Source organism: Numenius arquata, chromosome 8 (assembly GCF_964106895.1).
Source record: "Numenius arquata chromosome 8, bNumArq3.hap1.1, whole genome shotgun sequence".
Lineage (NCBI taxonomy): Eukaryota > Metazoa > Chordata > Aves > Charadriiformes > Scolopacidae > Numenius > Numenius arquata.
In genome coordinates this window covers 60,756,606-60,776,230 of record NC_133583.1, presented here as the reverse complement: position 1 = coordinate 60,776,230, position 19,625 = coordinate 60,756,606, and the positions used below count along the sequence as shown (strand labels likewise).

At 53.3% G+C, this 19,625-nt stretch overlaps 1 protein-coding gene across 1 annotated transcript; it reads right to left on the bottom strand.

The window, feature by feature from the left end:
• Window positions 1–2,786: 2,786 nt before the first annotated feature.
• IL23R (interleukin 23 receptor) lies at window positions 2,787–17,143 on the bottom strand. Its single transcript, XM_074152597.1, has 14 exons — window positions 17,086–17,143; window positions 15,965–16,258; window positions 15,610–15,733; window positions 14,543–14,718; window positions 14,284–14,429; window positions 13,335–13,494; window positions 12,373–12,455; window positions 11,716–11,932; window positions 10,659–10,856; window positions 9,720–9,803; window positions 6,085–6,135; window positions 5,141–5,237; window positions 3,862–3,952; window positions 2,787–3,407 (listed from the first exon to the last, which is right to left on the bottom strand). The coding sequence occupies exons 1-14, from the start codon at window positions 17,141–17,143 to the stop codon at window positions 2,787–2,789; spliced, it is 2,400 nt and encodes a 799-aa protein (XP_074008698.1).
• Window positions 17,144–19,625: the final 2,482 nt, after the last annotated feature.

Here is a 19,625-nt window from a genome sequence, read left to right as displayed (position 1 = left end):
AACTGGAAAAAAAAAATATATATACATACATATATAATTGTGCCCTTCTCTTTCCATTTTCCCCAGTAACCAGTCCGTATTTAACAGATGCATCCATACCCCCACGTAGAGGAGATTTATTTCCCTCACACACACCCCCCAGGAAATCAGTGGGAACTTTGCAGGGTGAGAGAGGGGCAGCGTTTCACCCCTGCAGGGCTGGGGGCTGAGGGCTGCTGAACAGGAGAGGAGCTGTGCGGGTCTCCATCCTGCCGTGAGTCAGCAGGGCTGGAAACTCAACCAGCAGGCAGCTGAGATGTAAGACCAGGCTTTCAACCCTTAGGTTTTTTTCTGACAACTTGAGCATTTTCACCCCCGGGGTCTGGTAGCTCAGGCGATAGCGGCAGCGCGAGTCTCAGGATGTGGACATTTTAAAAAAAAAAACAAAAAAAAAACCCAACAAACCATACCTTCCCCTTCTCGCATTTGGGCTGCTGATAGTATGTGGCTGTTCTTTTACAATTTCCTTCCTGCACAGGCAGCAATCACTAATTTTAGACTCGCTTACATGTAAAAGTCACATTTCTGGCTTGGAAACGGTTTGCTGCTTCTAAAGAATAATCCTACTCCGTCTTGCCAGGTAAATTAAGCAACAGATCTCGTGGCCTGTTAAAAGGAAAAAAGCACACAACTGTGTTGGTTTGAAGGTGTCCAGGAGTAAACGACAAAATCGATCCATTTGTGCAACAGAAAGGCACACGGTGCCTAGCAAAAATTGAAAGAAAGATTGTAATCTCCAGGTTTAGCAGTTCTACTGCAGAAAGTGGTTTTGTAATACTAAAGAGGGTAACTCCGGATAGGTAGATATACATAGGTTAGCATTTACATTAGCTTTGAAGTCTTACAAAAATTTGTCAAGTCTTGCTCTCGCTATTTTTGGGGGTTGGAACTGGATGATCTTTAAGGTCCTTTCCAACCCAGACCATTCTGTGATTCTACGATTTTACAGATTTTGGTTTGGCAACGCACAGTCGGACGATCCTTTTGCCTTTTAATGCGCTGGTGTTAACGTCGTTCTCACCAGATGAGTTCCCTGCGAATCCGACGGAGCTCAGCTCATCCCCAGACCCCACGCACGGGGGGATCAGAGGCTCTTTGTGCTACTCATTGTGAACGGAGACTGAATTCTACATGCGAGTGTGATGGGATTCTTGTGAGTGCATCCAGTAGCACGTGGATGGGCTGGAGGGATACAGCTTTGCTGACCCGCAGAGGCTCGAGGGGCTCAGGACAGAGGTGGCCCCGGGTCCCCAAGGCAGCCAGAGTGGGGTCCTCCCGGCTTCCCCTCCCGCTCGGCGGGGAGCTCTGCAGCTCGCTCACACAGCCCTTGGGCATGCAAGGGCATGCATGGATGTGCATGGTTGTCCATGATTGTCCATGGGTGTGCATGGTTGTCTGTGGGCATGCATGGTTTTCCATGGGTCTGCATGGTTTTCCATAGGTCTGAATGGTTGTCCATGGGCGTCTGTGGTTGTCCGTGGGAATGCGTGGTCGTCCATGGGTGTGTATATAGGTGTGCATGGTTGTCCATGGTTTTCCATGAGTCTGCATGGTTGTCCATGGGTGTGCATGGTTGTCCGTGGGTGTGCAAAGGTGTGCATGGGTGTGCAGCTATGGCACCAGCACCCATCCCCACCCCAGCCACATGCAGTATCACCTTCACTAGCTGCAGCTGCGGACCAAAACCAGTCCCTGCTGGGACATAAGAGGTAGAAGAAGAGGAGCAGGAGAGCAAACATCACAGAGAGCATGGACTGCTCAGGCATTTTACACAGTATTGAAAACTTCTTTTACACTTGTGTTCCTTAAAGCTTTTTCAGTGTTTCCCTTAAGAGGTGTGGGTGATCAGCAAACAGATAATCCAATCTCTCACACTTCCAGAAGTTTCTGGTTGCCTTAGGAGCATTTTGCAAGACCACTTTTGAAGTCCCGAGCAAACTTGTAAATGATTTCCCAACCTCTCAGCGGGAAGGAGGCTCCTGTAGTTCATTTTCTGGATGTCAGAAGATCCAAATTCCCTGTCACATACCGAATAAATGCCATTTTGCTGTAGCCCATTGTGCTTCACGCAGCACGGCGAGGCTGAGGCAGTGACAAACCACCGTGAGATGATAAATCCCTCACTCAAAATGAAGAATCTGCCCAGTGACCGATTCAGAGAGATTTGAAATCAGCCCGGCAGATGGTGAAGGCTTGTTCTTACCTGATGTGGTTTTTATTCTTGAATGGTAGGGAAAATGAAATTGGGTTATTCCGTCATACGGAAAAGATTTCATGTCTGCCTGTAGGATAAATAAATCCTCCTCGGTGCAGTATCTCTTCATTAGGAGTGATCCCAAGGCATTTTACCCAATTCAGTCAAGACATCTAAGGCATCGTTTTATCCATCTTAACTGCAATCGGCTCCAGAGATTAAATGCTCCAAACAAGAGAATTTAACATTTAACAAGAGAATGATTTTGAATAATAGCAGAAGCGTATTGCATCCTGAAAAAAAATCACCTGCTCTGTATTTCATTTCTTATGGGAATCCAAGTTTTTGGGTTTTTTTATACTCATGACAATATGAGGTAAGTTTAAAATTGTGATTTACCAGCCAAAGCGTTTCAGGCAGCCACAAGTATTTGTAGCGGATTATAAAGGTGGATTTTTGGAGTTTTGCTCCAGTTGTGCTGTTTGCAGTCTCAAAGGCTGGTACGTGCCATGGCCATCCCTTTGGGTTTTTTTAATCACAAATACAATTCCTTTCAAAATAATCTTCCAACGCTTTGGGGAAAGCAGGTCTTTCCATCCCCGAACTCCCCGTTCATGGCCCTCAGGCAGGACACCAGCTCATCGGGGACCAGCGTTTGCTCTTGGACATCACTGGCCAACGCGTGTCCCCATGGATTGTCCAGGAGGGAGCCATGTCCCCCCTGGGCTGAGCCGAATGCCTGGCTCTGCCCGCTCCGGCTGGTGTTTAGGATGAGGTTGATCTTCTCCAGCAGACAGACCTGGTGTCCACCTCCCTCCCCGTCCCACAGGTGGGCAATGGGGCTTGTGTAATCTCTGAAGAAGATGTTGGTCTCCGGTTCTGGGAGGTCTGCGGGAGGTTGTGGTTGGTAGAAGTTGGCAGCAACATACCCCAGCTGGTTCCCATCGGACACCTGAGGTTTGTAATCACTGATCTGCTCGGGGGCCATGATGCTGGTGGGCATCATGTTCCCTGGGCGTTCCCCATCCTCAGGGACCTCTCTGCTGGGCTTCCTCCTGGTGGCCACATTCTTGTACTCCTCGTGCGCTGGCACCTCCTCAATTTCCATAACTGTGGGGTCACTGGTGTCCAAGAACGGCTCATGGAAACTGTTACTCATGAAACCGCTCTTTTCCTGGAAAAAAAAAAAAGATGAGTGTAGTAACAAACTGGCAAATTTTGCCAACGGGAGAGATATCATTAGAGCATCCCAAGGAAGAAATGAGGCAATGTCTTGTCTTCATCTCGTCTTCCTTCCCACCTCATCTCATGAAAGAGACCACCATGAGGTAGACAGGAGAAGACAGGGAGCAGCTGGGCCTGTCTCCATGTTGCTGCACACTCTTCAAGGGTGGCTTGAGTCAACTCTGGCCACTAAATAAAGTGTATATTGAGGCAAGGTTTAAACACCTCAGCAAAGCTGGGCTCCCAAGCACCTTGCAACTGCCTGGGTAATGATTCCTGGCCAGTTCCTGGTCCCTCAGAGTCCCCTTAATCCTCTTCTGATCCGTGTTTCTCACAGCTCTGGAGCAAGCTTTCATCTAAGGGGAGACAGGTGAAGAAAAGCTGGGAGATAACGGTGCCATTACCTGGAGTGACTTCACCACTTTGCTGTTTTCCATGTGGGGATAGTCTTCAAACAGCCATTTGGGCAAGAGCGACACAACGGTGGCCTTAATTCTTTAGCAAAAAGACAAAATAACCCCCAAAATGTTAGTCCGTTTTACTAGTTCATGCTGGGTGAAGTTTTCCCCTGGTAGGAGAAGACACAAAGTGTGTGCATCCTTCATGGATGGTTTGGAAGCCCCAGATTTACCCCATATGGGTGGGTTTCCCCGTTTGAACTCTAGCTCTTCAACTTTCAACCTTATTCCTCTGGGTTTGATTCTGGAAGCTCAATTACTTTAGTTAAATCCCTCGTGTAAAACTTGTCTGTAGGTGAAAATGTTGCTAAACTGGGTGTTGGGGGGGAGAACCAAGCTGTGTGTATGGCCCAGAGGAGGCGTGTGTGTCCTGAAGGGATGACACCAAACAGTGGCAACGAAAGTCAATTTTCCTGCAGCCAAAGCTGCTGCAGAAACGAAAATAATTCAATTTTGCTGAGTTTTGCTGACGTTCTGGTACGTTGCTGTGCTCCTGGGAAAATGCAACCAGTGCGTGTTGCTGCTGAAATGCCCGTGTTTCACAATGACATCGAGAACAGAAGAATTGGGCCGGGTTCAGGAACCGAAAGAGGCAGCAGCCCCTTGACATTCATGAGCCCCAGGTCTCCTCTCCCCCTGTTTCTTGGTTTGTCTGGAAGATCCAGCCAGGAGCTCTGCGCCAGAGAGGTCACCCATTCCCATGGGATTGGGAGAGTAGTGCCCGGGCTGTTGGGCATTCCTATTCCAGTTAAAGGGCAAACTGGGACAGAAGGAGTGCTGGTTTGTCAGGGTTCCCAGCAAACAGCAGTCAGCATTAAAAAAAAAGATATTAAGATTCTCCCCGTTGAGTTTTTTCACTGTTTCTCTCTCCGGTCTCTGCCTGTCCCTCAGGGCCCAGGCGCCAGGGGATTCAGCATCCCCTCCTCACCCAAAACTGGGAGTAACAAGTCCTAGGACAAAACTTACACACAGAGGCTGTGTTTTTCCTCTCTTTTTCTACCCCTTATGTCTGTGTAATAATATATTGTGTGTCCCTAAGTCTGGCCTTACTTTTTTTCTCGGTCTCTGCCTTACCGTAAAGGGCATAGGTGTCTTTTCATATAGCAATACGATTAATGGGAGAAGTCCTCCTTTGTAAGAGGAGGTTCCTGTAGTTAATTCTAAACTATTCTGGAAGAAAGGCAAGAGTTGGAAATAAGGGAAAAAATAGTGGAGGAAGTAATACCTTTTTCTGGCTGATTTTTTAAACATCAGAATTAAAAAAACAACAGATAACACGATCACGCTGATTCCCAGTCCCAGGAAAACGCCAGTGTCATCGTCTGGAAAAGGACAGAGAGGAAGAAGGTCGATCGGGTGGCCCTGCCCCACCGCCCCATCTGCCACCACGCCGGGTGATAGAAAGGGCAGATCTGACATTTCACTCCTTTCTTTGACATTCACTCGTTTCATTTGGCATTTCACTCGCCCTTTTGCTCCCCGGTGGACAAAGCAAAGCCATAACAAAAGCAAAACCAGAACTGCCATCCCCTCCGCACTGTCCCGTGACCGGAGCATCGCGGGCGATGGCCATGGGCAAGGGGGTTCAGCCGAGTCATTCGAAGAAGTGTGGTCACTGTGTTTAACCATTTCCTACGCAGCTCCGACCTTCCAGAAATGCTGAAGTGACTTCTTCAGCTTACGCTGGTTTTGCTTTTGGTTTAATTACTGCAACAGCTAATAACGTCAGCTTTACCAGAAGGTGCACAAAACAGAAGCGTGATCAAAGAGTTGGAAAAATGGATGGGAAATGCTTAAATGCTTCAAACTTCAAGACTGAAACAGTCTACCGCCCTCATGCTTTATGTTAACATTATCTTATATTTTCCTGGGCTTCTTATCTCCTACTCCCTGTTATGGACATTATACTATAAGTCTCATAAGAAAGCAAAACTTAAGGCATGAATTATGCAGGTGCTATTGAGCCGTGAGAGTGCTGCAGCCGTTCCTGCCATGCAGCTCATGTCCCCACCAAGGGAAAAGCTGCTTTTCTGGCCCTGACCTCACCCAGGAGTAAGGGAGCTTTTGCTTCCCCATCACCAGATGCTGCAGGGGCTGCTCGGGCTAAAACTCCCACTTCTGGTCAAGGAGAAAGTCCGGCTTAGCAAGTCTGAGCTACTGTCTTCTTACCGTGGGAGATCTCGCTGTAGATGCCGCCCAGGAGATGCTCCTCTGAAGGCACTTAAACAGAGAGAGGAAAAAAAGGTCCATAACTTCATTTAGAGGACAACAGGGGACACAGAAGCCATAGCATTTTTTAGTTTGTTAAAATTATTTAGAAAAATAAATAACGGTATAGGGTGTAAAAGAAACCCTCCTGAGGTAATTAGTAACTCCGGCTCTGGCTGGACTCTACACAGTCTCCTATTTTCAGAGATCCAATTAAACGAGATGTTGACGGACACATAACACCAATGACAAAACATCTTCCACGCACACCGCTCCCCTCAGTACCTGAAAGAAGAATTTAGTCTTCCAGGGGAATTGTACCTCATTTTTCATGAGCACCTGCAGATTATTTCCCAAAGTGTCCGTGCCCCCCTGGGACTGAATTTTCTGATGATATCTGTTTGTGTGATGGGCTGTGCAGTGAGGGAAGATCTGCAGCTAAAGGGCCTGCCGTGACAAGAAGTGGGGTTTTTTGCTAAAATAAGCTGCAAGCTTTCTTCCAGGTTGTATGAAGCAATTCCCTTGGGATGTCTTCTTAACAAATACGTGGTGCTCTTGCCGCTACAGAAAAAGGGTGAGGGTCCACACCAAGGGCTGGGTGTTGGACTGCATATGTAGCCTGGACCAGAACCACAGCTACGTGGTGAGGACAAGCCACCCACCGTATCTCCCCGGGGTCACCTCCCTGCATGGTCGGTTGGAGAAGAAAGGAACCACTGTGCCCTGCAGTCAGACCTCAGCTGGAGACATCTGCTGGGGTTGAGGCCACCCAGCATGAAGAAGGGGCTCTGCTGGGACACTCACAGCATGGACGCTCGCCCTTGGGAGAACATGCCCCACCAGAGCATCCCGGGTAGAGCATGCAAGCGGGGAGGCATGCAGGGGTGGCAAGGGAGAAATCCTGCAAGGACAAGGAATATAGATGATCCCGTTTCACCACGAGCAGGATGAGAGTCATCACCGTAAACTGCAGCAGTTAAAGCATGGATCATGAAAGAGGACACCGGCTCTAGCAGCAAGGCTGAGGAGCACCAGGGTAGGTTGCTGTCATGGTTTCAGCTGGGATAAGGTTAACTTTCTTGCTAGCAGGTGGTGTAGTGCTGTGGTTTGGATTTGGGAAGGGAGATGGTATGATGGCACACTGGTGGTTTTGGTTGTTGCTAAGATCTCAAGGCCTTTTCTTCTCCTCAACCCACCCCACCAGTGATGGGCTGGGATAGGCACAAGGAGTTGGCAGGGGACATGATGAGGATGGCTGATCCCAACTGACCGGAAGGGTATTCCATGCCATATGATGTCATGCTCAGTATATAAAGCTGGGGGAAGAAGAAGGAAGCGGGGGGACATGTGGAGTGACAGCATTTGTCTGCCCAAGTCACCATCACACATGATGGAGCCCAGCTTTCCTGGAGATGGCTGAACACCTGCCTGCAATGGGAAGCAGGGAATGGATTCCTTGTTTTGCTTTGCTTATTAAACTGGTTTTGTCTCAACCTACGAGTTTTCTCACTTTTACTCTTCTGATTCTCTCCCCCATCCCAATTCAGGGGAGAGAGCGAGCGGTTGCATGGTCCCAGCTGCTGGCTGGGGTGACACCATGGCAGTTGCCTTTTCTTGGAAATGCAAACATCTGTCAGGAATGGAAGCCATACAGCTGATCTTCCCTTGGGAATCAATAACCATCCTTCCCAGCCCTGCTCCCTGTGATTTTCCTATGTCTCTCAATAGCAGTGAGCATTCCTGATGTGGGTCTGTGTTTTGTTGGAAGGAAGGGAAATACCCCCAAAGCTGCCAGCAACATAAAGAGCCCCTTTTCCAGAGTCATCCATGCAAGCACAGCTCATGCTGGCAGCAGGATTTTCCCAAGACAGCAAATTGCCAACACCGGGAAATTCAGGAAGGGCAGACTCGCAAGTGCATCTTTAGAAGTGGAAGGATCCAAGTGCTTTATGAAACCCCTCATTTGCACGTCTGAAAGCTCCTCTGTACCCTTCAGTTGGCTGGCTGCGTCAGGAAAAATTCTGCTGCTCCCCGTGTTTGTCTCTCTGACCCCAGCAGGGACAAGGGGCCACCTCCTCTGCAGAGTGGGACCTATGAAGCCACTAAGGATGAATTCTCTATTTTTAAGCATTTGGCACACTTGTAAGCCATTTGCCAGTGCAACGGTTAGAGCATCCTTCTTTTGACCCCAGCTCTTCCTCCTTCCTTTCAGATGGAGAGCTGCTGCTGAAGTTCAAGCCTCACTCAACGATCAGGACCTTGGAAATTCATGTCACCAGAGCTGGAGGTGCCCAAACCCCAACCTTCCCAGAGCCGAAGACTGTCAGTGTGTCCGTGAGGATAGCAGTTAATAGCCAGGGCTAATGAACAACCCAGGATGAACTAGTCAGGAATATTTTCTTCCATTTCTGGGGGAAAAAATGGAATAATTTCCCTTCTCAAAGCCATGAGAGGTGCCAACCAGAAACACAGAGCTGGTTTGTCACGGGGAAAGTATCTGAGCAGCTTCAAATAATGCATCTAAAGTTGCTTCACAGCATGGGACAGTGAACTGCTGACATCCCAAGGTGTTATCACTGTATGCAGCTACAGCTGGCTATCTCAGGACACTGAGGGCACTAGCAGGTCTTAATGGCCTTGACCAGCCTCACCTGGTCAAGGCCTCACCCAAGGCTCCACCCACAGCCCCTGGGTGTGGGGCTATTTAAGCTTAGCCCTGGGCTATAAACTATGCTGGAGGAGCTCTGGAGGTCCCAGCTCTGATCCATGGGTTGACTTCATGACTTAACCTCCGCCCTTCCTTGTCTCCATATTCCTACCTAGCCACCACTGGACACTGTGTGTGGTGTCCCAGAGGTTTTGTCTGTGCTGTGGTGGCTATGAAGCAGGTATGGTGGTGCTGGGAGGTGTCCTCAGCTCTCAGCTGTTGGGCTGTGCATGGCTTATTCTGGCTCACCTGGATGAGGACCAGCAGCAGGATGGAAGAGCTCAGGGAACTCAGTATGCCCAGCTCTTGAAGACAACCAAAGCCACCACAGACAGTGCTGAAGATGATGCACAGCTGGTCCTTACTTTCCTTTGTCAGTTGGCCCATGCCTTGTCCTGTCTAAAATTCTCCAGAACCGAAGCCTGTCTGCTTCCCATTCCAGGTAAGAAAGAGCAGGCTGCAGCTTGGCAAGCTGGTCTCTGTAAGTTGTTTTCTTTGTCCTGGTTTATCTATAAAATCTGGTTGTTTAATGTGAAAACCTCACCTTTTCTGTCAAGAAAAGGGAAGATGACTCCATTGGTGTATCTTGTGGGGTAAGATGTGGTTCTTGTGTGCATTGGAGATTTGTGAGCAGGAGCAAAGACCAGCTAGAGAAGGCTTTTAGGCAGATACATTGATAAAAATCCCCATTTTCATGACCTGCAGCCAAAAGGTCTCCATCCAGAGCCCTGCTTTCCTCTGGTCAGTGGGAGGGTCTTACATGTCCTTTCTAAAAACTAAGCAATTCTGCAAAACTGGCTGGTTGTGGGAATATGAAGAAGGAAAAAGCAAGCTGAGCTCTGCAGCCCCGTTGCAGCAAGTGGTGACTTCTCCACCCGATTGGGCTTACCTTGGCCGGAGCTTGGTTTGCTGACTCCATCGGGGTAGACCGCATATACTGACACACTGATGCGACCTCCTGCTGTGGCCTTTTCTGGAAAGAAGTGAGTTTTGCCTTTAAAATGTGTTTGTAAGCTGCTGTGGAAGCTCTGGGCTTGCTCGAGGGCTTGTTACTGAGTGGTGACAGTAGATGGAAGTGGGGGGGTGCCTCCAGCTCTGAGCCCACTGCAGGCCTTTCCTCCCCTGGGGAAAGCCACCAAGTGAGTTGTTCCCAAAAACATGGGGAAGAGCAAAAGCTTGGTCAGGTAACCAGCTAGGAAGTACCCAAAACCCCAATAAACACCAGAATTAATGTGGGGAAGCAGGAATGGAATAGGATGGGTTCTGAGGTGTTCCTCAGGCTTGTCTCTTTGGCCATGGCAGGGAGGAGAGGTGCCAAAACAACAGCCGTGGTCCATCAAGCGTTGTGCCTTCTCTCTCTGCATCCTTTAAATACCTTCTGCACTTGGGCAGGCCTCCATGGGTTCCTCCATAGGTTCCTCCATGGCTTCCCTGCCTACCAGCTCACTTGCCACCTCATTCTCTTTCGCTGTGACCTTCACCTGGGGGACAAAATCCCACCAGCTGCCCTCATATCCCCTATTGCTTCACTCCTCCTGCTTCCTGAGGGCACTTTGTGGTCCCATTCTCCAAAACCACGTGGGCAGGGGCTCAATTTCAAACAAAACTCTGCCTTTAATATATTTTGGCTTTACAATATCTTGGTGAACTGCACCGAGTAGCAAAGTCACCATCCCTGAATGTGTTCAAGAGTCATTTAGATGTGGTGTTGGGGGATATGGTGTAGGGGAGAACTTTGTAGAGTAGAGTTGATAGTTGGACTTGATGATCCCAAGGGTCTTTTCCAACCTGAATGACTCTATGAAAAGGGGCTCCTGGAACATCTTACCTGGGATATATGTGTGTGTTTCCTGGTATGGGACTTTCTTCCAGAAATACTGCTCCTCCTGGCTATACTGGGTGGTGGAAACCCACTCCACTATGAACCAGAGCAGGGACCTCCCCCTGTGGTGGGGGGGCTTCCAGGCCACCGAGACCCTGCTCCTGTTCTCGGGCTTGACCTCCGTGACCACCGGCGCCGGGAACTCTGCGGAGAGAGATGGCAAGGGGACTGTCACCCCAACCTCATCGTCAGAGAGTGGGAGTCTGGGAAGGTTCAGCTAAGCCCAGGAAAAATGTGGTTTTCCTGAAAGTATTTAAGGACTGAAGATGGAATAAGAAATTATAGAATGTGGTGGTTTTATATATTTTTTTTTAAATGTATTTTTTATATATATGTAAAAATACGGGGAGCTTTTTATATATCTCTCTGCTGACACACACGTATCACAAAAGCGCATCTTCAGCTTTGTCATGTCTCGTTTGAAGCCCTTTACCGGTCATTTCTTACAAGAAAGGCGCATGATTCTGATAAGTATGAGAAGACATTAGAGAGTTTTTTCCACCTTATTTCTCTTGAGTTTCTTCTTAGTCATATATTTGTCCTCGATTTGAACGGGACTTTCCCCTCCCGTTGCTCGTTCAAAGAGACTATTTCTTTCAAAAATAGGAAAGCGTGGTTGTGGGGAAAACCACAACCTGTGGCACAGGGGACATAAGGTGGCCCAGAAAAGATTTTATTCTCTTTCCTCCCATTCTGTTTGCAAGGACCCAGCTCACAGTGGGGACTGTCTCCCTGGCTGGAGGTATTTTGGGGGGGCACGGAGCAGAGGAGCACCCCTGCGTGGGCAGGGCAAACTTATTTTTTAAACTTGTTGCTGCAGCCTTCAAAGCCCAAGGACTGAGATATGTGGATGTGGACCATCTCCATCTCCAAGGGATGCTGGCCTTGTCTGGAGAATGTTGTGTTCCTCAACAGAGTGAGGCTTTTCCCTTCATTTAGCAATTTTTTTCCCCTTCCAATTCTGATAAAATCTAGGCTGCAGTTGGTGTGGGTGAGATCCTACCTTCCTGGCTGCTGGTGCCCCAGCCAAGGGTGATGCTGGCGGGGCTGGAAACCCCCTTGGAGTTGTGAGCGGTGACATGGAGGACACGGGTTCCTGGGGGCACCAGGATGCTGCAGATGGTGCTGGAGGTGTTGCAGAGGAGCAGATCTCCCCCAGGCCTCTTGGCAACCACGGTGTAGCCCAGGATCCTCCCCCGGGCATCCTGGGGCAGCAGGGGCTGCAAATGGTCAGACAGACAGCCCCTTTGGTCAAGGAGCTCTAAGGAAGAGCATCATCTTGGGGAGGGACTCTGGATGAGGGAGGGGAGCCACAGGAGGAGGGGGAAGGGTTTGACACTGAAAGAGGGGAGATGGAGATGAGATGTGGGGCAGAAGTTCTTTGCTGTGAGGGTGGTGAGAGCCTGGCCCAGGTTGCCCAGAGAAGCTGTGGCTGCCCCATCCCTGGAGGGGTTCAAGGCCAGGTTGGAGGGGGCTTGGAGCAACCTGGTCTGGTGGGAGGTGTCCCTGCCCAGGGCAGGGGGTGGCACTGGGTGGGCTTTAAGGTCCCTTCCCACCCAAACCATTCTGTGATTCCCCTGCCTCTTGGCAGGTGCTGTTCTCGGGGAGGAGCCGAGCATGTGAGAACTTCACAGGAGCTGCTCAAAAAAACAGACCTTACCTTGATCAAGACCGTCACCTCGTGGCTGCCGTTCGGGAAGGCCGGGCCCAGGCGCCGCCAGACGTCGGGTGACGTGGCCGGGGCTGCGGGAGGGAAGCGTGGGAGGTGGCAGGAGCTGCTGAAGGGCAACCAGCTGGGGCTCCCACCCAGGCTTTGCAGAACACCCTGGTGGCTCCGTGCTGGGGGCAACGGGCTGGTTCCCACATGGAAGGATCGTGGCTGCACAGCTCTGCCACCACAGAGAGGAAACAGCCCAGACTGCAAACAGCAGCAAATGCTGGATAGCTTTTTAGGATAAGAGCATCCCTGGCTTCCTCGCTGCATCTGGGACATAAGGGAAGGTGGTGCTCCTCGGGCATCTCAGCCCGCTGCCGGCAGAGATAACAGCCTCCATGGCTGAACTCATCCCTGTGTTCCTAATTGGAATGCAAATTGAGGAAGCTGACCCAAGGTGACAGGTATTTGTGCCTGGTGGGACATCTTGGCTGATGTGGCTTTTCCACCTCGGGCAAGAGGCGCTCCCTGCTGCTGGGGCTACAAAAGTTGGACAAGCACATCCCATCCCTCTTTCTGTATGGAAAATCATGCGTCTGCAAAGCCCTCCCTGGTTTCTCTCCAGCTCCTGCCATACCCCAGCAGCCTCGGGGGTCTGCCAAAATCGCCGCAACCTGCCGCGGGGTTTGGTGCTCAGAGGACATGAGATGAGTTGCCAGCTCATGACAGTTCTCAGCCCTCAGCTGCGGCGTGGGAATGGTGGTGATGATGCCTCCTGGGCCACAGCATCATGCCTGATGTCTACCAACAGAGGTCTCTGGTAGCACAGGGACATGCAGGCTCCTACGCCACATGCATGCCATGCACACACATGTTGCTGGCTACCTTTAGCTTGCCCAGCCAGGTCCAGGTGCCCATGAAGCATCTCAAGGAGCTGATGGGCTGTGTGGGAAAAACACTGAACTCACCTGCCTCGGGGGTGGTGTAGAGAAAGGGGGTGCTCCAGATGCTCCAGGGGCTGTTGGTGGGGCTGAGCCGGCACCGGACCTGGAACACGTATTGGGTGTCACTCTGCAGGTCGTGCTGCAAGAGGGGACCATCCTGCCCTGTGCTGTCCCACACCTCCACCTGCAAGGGAAGCAGGGGGTTAGGGGGGAGCGGGACCCATCCATCCCCCCTCTGGATCCCCACATAGAGCGTGGGTGGGGACGGTCATGGTTGTCCCCAAGCCCATGGGGCTGGCTAAGCCTTGGGGCACAGAGCGGGGGGTCCCCATTGCCCCTTCCCCATGTGTTTTTGAGGGTGATGTTGTTGCGAGACACACTGCACACACAGTCTCTTCCGCTAAAGCACCGGGCAAGCTGGGGGGGTGCAGCGAGAGCCCCCAGCCCGCTGCCACACTGGGCTTCTGGCAGTTTTGGGGGGGGGGTCCCATGGGTGCTGGGATCCAGCCTCAGCCCCTGGCATCGCCCGGGGAGGTTTCCAAAAGGGATCCAGGGTGGGGGGGAAGCTGCCCCGGGGGTAGTTGTGTCTGGGGGCGTGCGGGGGCTCAGCAGCCCTCGAGGCTGTTTTGCTTTGTCCTTGCAGAGCCAGATAATGTTTGGAAATATTTATAATCTTGCCCTTTTGCTTAAAAAGCAGAGAGAACCCTGCCTGAAAGGCTGTCTGGCTTCTTAAAAGCCATCAGTTGTCCTGCTCTGCCAAAGGCGGGGGGCTGCCCGTGGCTGGGGGTGTGGTCCCCCCCACCAGCACCAAAACGAAATGTGGGTGGGTGGGTGTTGAGAGACCCCAGATGCTCCCACTGCCACCGGATGCTTAGGGGTCTCCAGCAGGACTGGGACTGGCCCACCTCCTAACGGGGGGCTGCTGGTGCACGTGGGGAGGTTTTGGGGGCGGGGGCGTCCCAGGCTGTCTCACATGCCATTCCGGGGCGCCGGTGGCTTTGTGTCGCTCCTCACAGCGCACGTTCTCCAGCAGCGTCTGCCTCCTCCAGCGCACGGTGGTGACGGGAGGCCACGTCTCCGTCGTCTTGGCGCTGGTGACCAGGGGCAGAGCGGGTACCACTGCGGGGAGAGCCAGGAAAGAGTGGGGCTGGCACGCCACGGGGGGGCTGCGTGTCCCTAAAGTGATATCCTGGGGCAGTGCAGCTCATGGATGGAGAGATGGATGGACGTACCGAGCTCCTGCAGGTCCAGGCGCCGGGGGGCCGAGCGGGCAGTGCCCAGCTTGTTGGTGGCCTGCACCCACACCAAGTAGCGGGTCCCACCACGCAGAGCGCTCAGCAGCACTGGTGAGTCTGTGGGGAAGACCTCTTCCTCCTCCTCCTCCTCAGCATCCGCCGCTGTCCCCATGCTGGGAAGCGGAAGGCAGCCCCGGTCAGAGCCCCGGTCCCAGCATCACGCAACCCCGGCTCTCGAGGGGTCACGGCTGGTGACGGGGACACAGTCATCCCCGAAACCAGAGTTTGTCACTCTTACAGCGAACTAGAAAGTAGTCGCCTTTGGTTCTCGCTATTTCTGTAGGGCGTTTGCGTTTTCGCTGCAGGAAGGCAACTTTCTCAAGTTCTTTCTGGTTCAAAGTTTGAACCCAAGCAAATTTAGGTGGGTGGTTAATCACTTCTCTCCGCAAAGCCTATGTGTGACGGGATTTAATGCATTTACTTTAATAATTGAGTCAGATTGACTTTGAAAGCCTGCCCGGTCCCGTGTCACCGGGGGGGGGCTTTGGTGGCAGCGGTGGCCAGAAAGCCTCCTGGGCCGGCTCGGAAGGGCTGTGGCACGTGTGTCAAGCTTTTACACACACACACACACCCACCCCCCGGGGGTTTTGGTTTTGGGGTTTGGGCATCGTTAAGTGCACACCCTTTGTCTTAAGAGAGAATCAACGCATCTGCAAAAAAACCTCACGGCTGTAGCGCCTTGCGGAGTGATGCTGGGCCACCAGTGGCACCACGGGGGCCATCCTGCAGGATTAAACCCCCCCCCCTCCCCCCCCCCCCGCTTTCGTGTGAGGTTTGCGAGCAGGGGAGCGGGAAGAAGTGAGCTTTGAGAAAGCGTAACTAGGGCACGGCGCCCGCCGCCGGCAGCCCGGGTGTCACCGGGGTTCGTGGCCACCGTGCCCTGACCGCACGCCATGTGCCGGATCCGCCGGGTACCGCGCTCCCTCCACCCTGACCCCCCAGCTCAGTGCATCACCCCCGAGCACACCCCCCCACGCACCCCCCCCCGTCCCACGGGGTCTTACCTGCGCAGGTGGAGGGTGTAGTGGGTGCTGAGGTGGGTTGGCCGCCCCGCGTCCCATGTACATGCCATGCGCCCTGAGCCCTCGCCAATGGTGCAGGTCAGGTTGCTGGGGGGGTCTGGAGGGTCTGGGGGGGAGGCAAGGGCAGGCAGAGAATGCAGACAACCCCCCCCACCCCCAGCAGGCTGCAGGAACAGCACACACACACCCCCCAGCACGCCCTCCCCAGTGCTGGTGGCTGAACGCAGGGATGGGGAGACCCCCAACCCCCAGCAGGCTGCTGTGACCCCCCCCAGCCCGCCCTCCCCAGTGCTGGTGGCTTAACACCGAGATCCCACAGGGATAGGGGGGGACTCACAGCCAGCCAGGACATCAGTGCCACACACCAGCCAGGGCTTCTGGCTGTTGGGACACTGCGCGAGGCAGAGGACGGTCCCCAAGGGCATCCGGAAATCCGGCAGCCGGAGCTGGACGGCGCTGCTGTTGAGGGGACGCAGGGGACCCTCCAGGCGGCTGTAGTTGAGGAGGATGAAGAGCTTGGCCCAGGGGCAGCCGAGGGTGGAGAAGCAGTTGATGGAGATGTTGGAGCCCATGGGCACCACCGGTGCCGGCTCGATCCACACGTGCCCCGAGCACTTGATGTTTGCGACACCTGTGCCAACACCCACCGGCTCAGGGCGGCTCCGGGTGGGCATCCCAGGGGAGAAGATGATGCCCATCACTCCGCACGGGCTGGGATGTGGGCAGCAGCATGGCAAGACCCCCCCTGACTCTCCTCCTGGGATCGGGGATAAACCCCCTTGCCTTCAGCAGCGACCCAGCACCCAGGTGACTCATCCCCCTCAGATCGAAAACAGCCAGTTTCACCAATTTTGGGTTTTGCTCTAAGGCCTAGATGACTGCAGGGAAATAACCCGTAGTCTTGAGAGCTCTGATCCCCCGAGATTAGGGCGGCAGCCCCCGCGCAGAGGCAAGGCTGCCCTTCTCTATCAGATGAGGGCTCTGCACCAAACCCCGGCTCCCCGACGGTTATCGGGCTCGATCTGCCCTTCCTGGAACAGGCTCAGCCGCCTGCGGAGGCAGGATCTCACCGTTTCTCGCAGCCACCGCAACGCCAGCACGCTTCATAGAATCACAGAATTGTTCAGGTTGGAAAAGACCCTTGGGATCTTCAAGTCCAACCATCAACCCTACTCTACAAAGTTCTCCCCTACACCATATCCCCCAACACCACATCTAAAGGACTTCGACGCTACGGGATGCAGCCCCGGCTCCTGGGATGCGGGAGGAGAGGATGCTGTGGGGTGTGGGACACCCCCCCTCCCCCCCGGCAATGCTAATGAAGCGCTCCCCCCAAAATCCATAGAGGTATCCTTATAATTTGCCACCTCCAGCTCTAATTCCCTGGCAGGGATGGGATGTTTGCTGTGGTGGTCCATGAGGGTGATGCTGTGGTGGCCGTGCCATGTGGCTACTTACCCCCACAGAGGCAGCAGAGCAGGAGGTGGAGCACCAAAGCCTCGCTGGACCCCGCCATGGCCTGGGCTGCGGCCACTGCCCGCACGTGGCATATTCTGGGGGAGGGAGGAAAGGTGTGAGGTTGTTCCCCCAGCCCCATCGCCGCCCCACGCCGCCGGCTCTGCCCTCGCCCTGGGGTGCTCAGGGACCAGAGGTGGCAGTGGGGATGGAGGACAAGGCTTTATTTGGGGGTTTGGGGTCAGGGTGGGTCGTGCCAGCGGTGGGAGCATGGGGGGACAGGCCAGCGGGCACACAGGGCTCAGCATTTTGGGTCACAGCAAGTCCAGCAGCAGAGCCTGGTGTCCAGCCCCAGTGAGCCACCCCGAGACTTTCATAGGATCATAGAACCATTGAATTTTCTAGGTTGGAAGGGACCTTTCAGATCATGGAGTCCAACCACCAGCCCAGCAGTGCCCAAACCCCCACTGACCCATGTCCCTCAGCACCACGTCTGCCCAGCTTTGAAATCCCTCCAGGGATGGCGACTCCACCACTGCCCTGGGCAGCCTCTTCCCAGGCTTCACAACCCTTTCCATGAAGAAATTTTTCCCGATATCCATCCTAAACCTCCCCTGGTGCAACTTGAGGCCGTTTCCTCTTGTCCCATCGCCTGTTCCTTGGGAGAAGAGACTGACCCCCCCTGGCTACACCCTCCTTTCAGGGAGTTGGAGAGAGCAAGAAGGTCTCCCCTCAGCCTCCTTTTCTGGAGCTCCTGAGATGTGAGGAAGGGCAGGGAGAGCTGCTCAGCCTGGAGAGGAGAGGGCTGAGGGGGTCTCATCCCTGGGTATTGATGTCTGATGGGGCAGTAGAAATGAGGGAGCCAGACCCCTCCCGGCAGAGCCCAGGGACAGGGCAGGAGGCGATGGGCTCCCGTTGAAAATCAGGAAATTCCAGTTAAAAGTAAGACAAAGCACTCTCAGGGTGACCAAGCATGGCGCCGGCTCCCGGAGGGGTTGCCCTGGAGCCTCCATCCCTGGAGGTGCTCAGACCCAACAGGACAGGGTTTCCTGCGACAAAATTCCCCTGGGTCTGTAACATCTTTCCCACCCTCCGTGCTGCCGGGGGGGGGGGGTCTGCCCGAGCCGAGCAATGGCTCCTTCTGGCAGCGCTCCCCCCGTGACAGCCCCCAAAATCCCGGGTAAGAGCTTCCCCTCTCTCTCTCCCCCTCCTCGTCCCTGCATCCCACAGTCTTGCCTGAATTTTTTCCCTGTTCTCCTTCCTCCCCAGCCCCTTTGATTTCAACCCCCCCCCCCCCGGGCCACCCCTGCCATCGGGAGGTGGGGGCTGAGCGGACCCTTACACCCCCCTTCACCTGCTGAAAACCCGAGCAAAGCCCCGCGCCCCCGTAGTTTTCTTATTTTAAGCCAGCGACAATTAAAATAAACCTATACGGGAACAGGCTTGCATTCGAAATGACGACTTTTCCCCGAGGGAGACGCTGAACCGGGGTCCGCTCTCAAGGCTTCAAAATGACGTTTTTTTCAGCCCAAAGCAGGCCCGCCAGCTCCAGCTCACGCTTTTGTGCTTCTCCTGCTGGGTGAGCTGACCTCGTTTGTTCTAAGGGCTGCTCAAGAACTCATTATGAGTCAGGTTTCAAGCGCCTTTCTATTACCTGACCCGCTCAGAGACCCCGAAGGCCTCCCAGCCGCCTGCGAACTTTCTGCAAGTTAGAACAAATGGAAAACAACCAAAAAAAAAAAAATCCAGCCCCTGGTGGTCTGTGAAAAGAGCTGAAAATAGGATAAATCTGCCCGGCAAGATTTCAGGCTCTGCCTCCTCCAGGGATCGCTCACGTTCGCGTTTTTATTCCGATTTACGGGCATCGGCGAACTCCAGAGCCAGGAGGAAGGAGGCAGTTCCCCTTGTGGGGAGATACTGGTCTTTGGGCTCATCCCGGTTAAAAAGTTTCCCCGTACACAAGCGCTACAGAAATGCGAAGAAAAAGAAGAAGGAGGAGGAAAAAAAAGCCATCCCGGGTTATGCAAGCCCAAACCCTGCGAAACTTTTACCGGCAGCGCGTGTCAGAAGGGGATAACCGCACACGAGCGGCGGCTGGAAAAACACAAGATGGGATATTTTTTTTTTTTTTTTTGGGGGGGGGAGGTTTGAAATCCTTTAAATCCTTACCTTGCCCGTCCTCAGGACATGTGGGGCCGGGGGCCCTCCGCCTGCTGCTGCGGCCGGGGCTACCGAGCGCGGCGAGGAGCATCAGCAAAGTGTCGGCAAAGGCTGACCTAGATAGTGGCACTGAGAAAAAAAAAAAAAAATGAGAGTTTCCAGTCTGAGTCAGTCCATGGGGAAACCCAGCATCCCTTAAAAGAACATCCCTCGGGGGGGGGGGGCGGGGGGAGGTATGGGAAGGGGGGGGGTTTGTCCTTTTTAGTCTTTAAGTTGTTAGAGAATTTGGAGAAATTCAAGTCGATCCCAAACGGGTTTTTCTGCTCGCCTGGCTGCCTGAGAGGTGGCAGGAACCCGGGGGGGGGGGGGTAAGGGGGGGTCCT